The sequence below is a fragment of the Nanorana parkeri genome, unplaced genomic scaffold, assembly GCF_000935625.1.
Source record: "Nanorana parkeri isolate BGI_ZX_2015 unplaced genomic scaffold, ASM93562v1 scaffold1113, whole genome shotgun sequence".
In the NCBI taxonomy this organism is placed as follows: domain Eukaryota; kingdom Metazoa; phylum Chordata; class Amphibia; order Anura; family Dicroglossidae; genus Nanorana; species Nanorana parkeri.
Genome location: NW_017307381.1, coordinates 548919 through 554918, shown reverse-complemented (window position 1 = coordinate 554918; position 6000 = coordinate 548919). Strand labels below are relative to the sequence as shown.

Below are 6000 nucleotides of genomic sequence, written 5' to 3'. Positions count from 1 at the left end.
CCGCCGGGTTCTCAGTGTGTAATAACAGTCCAGCGTGCCCAGGTTACTAGGTAACCAGGAGATGCTGAACTGTTATTACACACTGAGAACCCAGCGGAGATGCCTTGATATCACAGCGGCTCCGCTGGGTTCTCAGTGTAATGACAGATCAGCGTCCCTGGTTAACTGGTAACCAGGGGACGCTGATCTGTCTCTGCATGCAAGCGGCTAGAGCCAACCGTGAGATGACGGCTGGCTCCGCCAAGCTGTCAGTGGCAGGTTGTCGGCCGGCCATTCCAGCTTCGGCTTTCACCTTGGCTCAGTTGAGCCGAAGCATATGCATTCGTCTCGACTGAGCCGCTCGGCCAACTTCGGGAACTGTACGGGCTATAGTGAATAGCCCGTACAGTAGCCCTTCGGTTCTACTGAACTGAAGGGGTCATGGGGCCGAAGCAAGCCGAAGGATCATCCGAAGCTATGGCTAGATCGTTCGGCAGCTTTGTGAATAACCCCCATAGTACTATGTGTTCCCAGTTATGAATGAACAGGCTGTGATTCACATCACAGCCTGTTCATTCATGAATTTCTGAATGGGGAGTAGCACTCACTATGGAGGCTTCTTCCCCATTCATAAACTGCTTGATAGTAAATATTTTACTATCAGCAGTTTCTGAATGGAATGGGAAGCCTCTGTACTGAGTGCTTCCCATTCATTGAGTGCTGAGGCTGCAGAAAAAGAAATTGAGGATTTGGTGTCCTCAATTTCTTTTTCTATTTCAAAAGGGAAATGTCAGGGGTCTGTTTAGACCCCAGAGATTTTACCGTAGCCCCCCCAACAGTAAAAATAAATAAATAAATAAATGTAAAACAAAATAACATTATTTAAAAATAAATAGAAAATGTGCAAAAAAAAAGCACAACCCCTCCCTCCCCCCACATAACATACACATATTGTGGTGCACACCATGCACATGTGCTGCAGTGCGTTGTTAGAACGCATCTCAGTGCATGATTTTTGTTCTTTATTTTTTTTCTTTAAAAAAAACATTAAATTAACTGTGGCTGCACATGGCAAAGCTTTGTGATGCATTGCCATGCGTTGTGATGCCTTGTGTTGCAATTAAATATACACCTGTATCATTTTATCACAACACAAACACCAATTTTTTTTACATAAGTCACTTATTTACAGTTTTGCGTACCTTCATTTTTTTACATTTTCGCAAAAAGGCGCAATTTCAAATTTGTTATTTATTAACTCAATACAGTTTCATCTTTTAGATTTAGTCAGAAAATATTTTTGTTTGTGCACGGATACTGATTTTGGTGTGTTTTAACAATTGAATTGTGTATTTTCATCAATTTAATATTAATTTGAGAAACGTGCGCAATTATCGCAGGGCTTACACCATCTTTTTATTCTACTGGGCCTGCACTTTCAGAAAATATATGGTTTGGGGGGGGGGGGTCTTATACAAACGCTAAAAACCCAGCAGTTGAAAATCAAATCAAATGGGAAAAATTGCAAAAATGGTGCGGCCAGCTGAAAGGGTTAAAACATTTCAGAAAGTACAGAAAATACCTATTGATATTGCCAGAAATGTAGTGTTCTTTTTATTTCATGTGAACTGCAAAGATATTACCAACATGCTTCTCTTTCCTGGGTAAACTATTAGTCCCATCAATCCAGCATTTAATTGAGATGAACAAAGACAGACATGTTTAAAGTCCAACCTGTGTGACAACTATGGCTCCCTAAACAGATGCAGTGGAGAAATTAGTGTGGCCAAGAAGGGACGGGAAGTGTGTTATTTGCAGGATCACCAGGTGAAAAGGGGGAAAACTGAAAAAAAGGAAAACTAATATACCACCAAACCCAAGGACTGTAAGCTGAAATATAGTATATTGCGTTCTTGAGTTTAGATATGCTTTGAGGGTGTCACCTACATTAGCTGCCCTACAATTACAAGGAAGAAGCCAAAAGTATCTTATGAATACATTTAGTGACTTTAACAGCTCCTTATTATAAACCAGTATTACATCTTTACATTTGACTGAGATTATTTTATAAGCAATATATTTACAAAAAAAAAGTATCCATCCCCCACCCAAACAGTGATATTTTCTATAATTTATATTGCATCCACAGCCAAGCCTATTTTGTATAATCTGTACTTCCTTTACATTTATGTAAATAATCAGTAAAGTAAAATGCAAAAAAACTCACTTCACAGAATCGTGCAGTGTCTTGCAGACATGGAGCAGAGCATTCAGTATGACAGGATCCTTAGTTGCTTCCTGTTGGTGCCTATTGGAAAGATATTTAAAACATGATATATACAGTGTAAGAAAAATAAACCAAGATCATACCAATTGTGTATGCAATCTAAATATGACTACATTATTAATCCTACTATTCATATATGTATTGTAACGATTATATTTGAACTTAGATGAACAGGGTTCTACATTGGAATCCCCACCAGAAATGAAGGCTTGGCTTATTTAAAGTGATATTAAACCTTCCGTTTGTTTTTCATACATGGGAGGCCCACAATTTTGCAAATCTTATGTTCTTGTTGTTTAAAATGTTGCAATTCCTCGTTCTCTAGTTAGTCCCTAATTCACTCTCCCTCCCACCCCCTGTGTGGGTGCCTCCATGACCTAGCTGGCTGCTGAGGAGGCACCCGTGCATTTTCCCAGCCGTGTCCACAGGTAGCTGTGTGCATCCATAGACACACACACAGCATGCGGCAGGCCACATGCCCCTCCTTTCCTCCCAACATATTGCCTGGCGGCAGAAGAAGCCTATGGTTCCTCTGCCCTCAGTATCCTCCCCCACAACTAGGAGGTTTGGGGAACGGAGGATAGCTACAAGGACTGATGGTTGTGACGAGTGTTCACAGGTAAGTGTGGTGGGGACACAAAAAGGTACTGGCCGTTTTTTACACTAATGCAGACAAGGGCGTAACTAGAAATCCCAGGGCCCTAAAGCAAAATTTTGTATGGGGCCCTGTGATTTCTAGTTATGCCCTTGCAGAGCCCACTTGATATCCAAAACAGCCCAGCTGAGAGTGACCCTGCAGAGCCCGCCAGACTCTCTATGGTGGGCTCTGCAGGGTCTCAGGTGGGCTGCGCACCTCTTACCTGTCAGCCCCGATCCACCTCCACAGTCGCTGGCAGGCCCTGCCTCCCCTGGCACCAGGCCCCGCCGCCTCCTTCCATCATCAGGCCCGCCTCCTCCTCTACTTCTGACGCCGTGTGCAGCCTTTCAAAGCTGCTGGCTGCGGACTCTGCGGAGGAACGCGCCACTGCACAGATCACTGACAGATTGTCGGTGATCTAACAGTAACACATTCCTCCTCACACCCGCCAGTGACTGCCAATAGCCTGAGATACCATAGCGACCCTGGTGGCCCGCACGGCATCAGGGGGATGTCCCGGTCGGGCCCCCCTGTGCCCCAGGCCCCATAGTGGCCGCCTGGGTCGCTATGGCGATTGTTACACCACTGAATGGAGAGAATCCATTAGGTAAAAAATACCGAGCCTTTAATACTACTTTAATAAAGCAGTGCAAATAGCCAGCACAATGTGCAGTAACCCATGGCATTCAGATTTAAAGTGAAAAGTCACAATTATCCCCCCTGCTTTAAGGACTTGCCTTAAAATTATGCCTCTTGCTCTGATCATCTTCTTCTTTCCATTAGTTTTCAGGAGTCCCTCGAGCGCTGGTGCCAGTCCCTGATCCAGCACTGTTTGCGGTGTCTTCTGTGTCCCACGGTGTCTGTCTGGTGTGCACGCTCACAACTGCGTGCATTCACTTACACTGTGTCTCTCCTCTTCTCCCCGCTGAAGATCTCTACTGTGCATATGCCCGTCCCATCAACCTGCACGGCGCAGACACAGGTAAGTAATTACCTATTTGGTAACTTACCTTTTTAAAAAAAATGTTTTTGCATATATTTGCTGCTACTAGCAGTAGATATATGTAAAAACAAAAGTGACTTTAATACTACTTTAAGTTTACCAATGATAGATGAATTCTGATTTGTTGCTTCACAATCCACATTACTATTTATTCTAGTAAATAAACCTGTTCGCGCCTCACTATCACAAGTATGCTTTAGGGCCATTTAAATCAATGTCCTTTATTACATCATACTGTGTCAAAAGCAATTTGAGCAGAATCATGTGTCACTGTTTTGTTAAGTTTTAAGCAGAAAAAAGGTAACATTTAAATTTACAAACAAAACTTTCTGCAAAGCAGAATCAATAGATCAATTACAGACCAGTTAAAGAGGAACTTCACTTCTCTGTATATGTTGATACATTTTCTTTTCCCTCTTACTTTGTCTGCTGAGTTGTCCTCAAAAAAACAAACTCACATGCCCAGCTTATGCAGCGTTTATGGTGTAATCTGCCTCTACAATGCTGCATGCAGGATCCCACGTCACCATCTTCTCTTCTTTGGCTCATTGGGAGCCAGCTGTCTCTTCCAGGTCCCCCCTGCTGATGTGCTGTGGCACAGTGCATGATGGGCAGTATGGTGGAGATTGCCTTTAAGCCTCCTGAGATGTGTGTGATGTGGTATTTTTAGGAGGCTGCAGATAGCTGGCTGATGTCATTTTCATATAGGTGAGGAAGCAGTGTGGGGCTGAGTGGGGTGGGGGGGAGGAAAATAATGAAAAATTATTGAAGACTGTGAAGGTCCCCTTTAAGAACAAGCGTGGGATTCCAACAAGGAGCAACTGAAAAAAATACAGAAATGTTGGCAGCAAAGTAATTTTAACGGCTGGTGTTTACCAGTCTATGAGACAGGGATGATTCTCTATGTCCTCAGGAGACCCAAGAGTTCACTATAGAGTGCAGATTAGGGATTCATACACTGGGGAAATATGGACTTTCAAATATGCTATTTTACAGACCCAAGTGAATTGGAAATTGGATTTAATATTGTAAAACAGGTGTGGGCTTAGTGATACATTCACATCCTTAGATTTAGTCATGAAGGTGTGATTTAGACCAAATATATCGGATCCCAGAATCTATGCCATGTTACCCCTTACATATACAAATCACATCAACAAACAAAAAAATCGGGGCTTTTTACCATGACCACACCACAATAACCACAAACAAATACTTAAAATATTGCTTCCTGGCCAATCGGGAAGCTGGGCGGCGGGTAATGACTCGCCACCAGGCTTCCTGATTGGCCGGGAAGCTGGCTCCATGCTGTTTGGCCAGCTCGATGCTGATTGGCCGGATAGTGTCATTACCCGCCGCCCGACTTATTGATTGCCTGGGAAGCTGGCTCCATGCTAGCGGAAAAACTGGAATCGGTACTCGGTATCGCCGAGAACTGAAATATAAACATTGGTACGCGAACTCGATAACAAAAAACCTGCATTGGTGCATCCCTACATATTCCCATACAAAGTTGTAATATGAAAATCTACAATTCAGATTTTCATGATCTAAGAAGATATACACATATCAGAAGATACTTTGTGGTCATCCAACCTACAATACGTTTTGCATACTTGCTTCTTTAGGAAGGTATAGACATCTATAATTTCCAAATGAGTATCTTTAGTGCAAAAATACACAATGTAATGTCAACATTCAAGGTACCCAAAAAAGATCACTTAGTTCTTAGCATTTTATGATGAAAATTATCTGTAGGCCACAACATATTCTGAATTGCCCCAAAGGAATGCAGCTCTCATTCGAAAATGCCTGGGTTTATGTATAAGGGAAGGAGGAGGATAACAGGTCATCCAACCACCTAGGGGTAACAATATAGATATATTGGGACTCTATCCCCAAACTGCCACATTCCACTGGAACATATATGAACATTTAATATCATATCCCAAAAGAATGTAATCACATATATAGTTGGAACCTGTAGATTGTCAAATGGAGCCCATGCCTCCACCACTGGTGAATGTTACTATAAATAAATATAACAAATTACCAGATAAAGGATACATTGCTAACCCGTTAAATGGTTATAAG

The 6000-nt window shown here is 42.5% G+C and overlaps 1 protein-coding gene across 1 annotated transcript in view; it reads right to left on the bottom strand.

Moving 5' to 3' along the window:
- LOC108796423 (UPF0505 protein C16orf62-like) overlaps positions 1-6000 on the bottom strand; it is a 503129-nt gene that overhangs the window by 26223 nt on the left and 470906 nt on the right. Inside the window, exon 23 of the mRNA XM_018567896.1 lies at positions 2207-2287. Coding sequence (XP_018423398.1) covers positions 2207-2287 — 81 coding nt within the window. The remainder of the gene's footprint in view (positions 1-2206; positions 2288-6000) is intronic.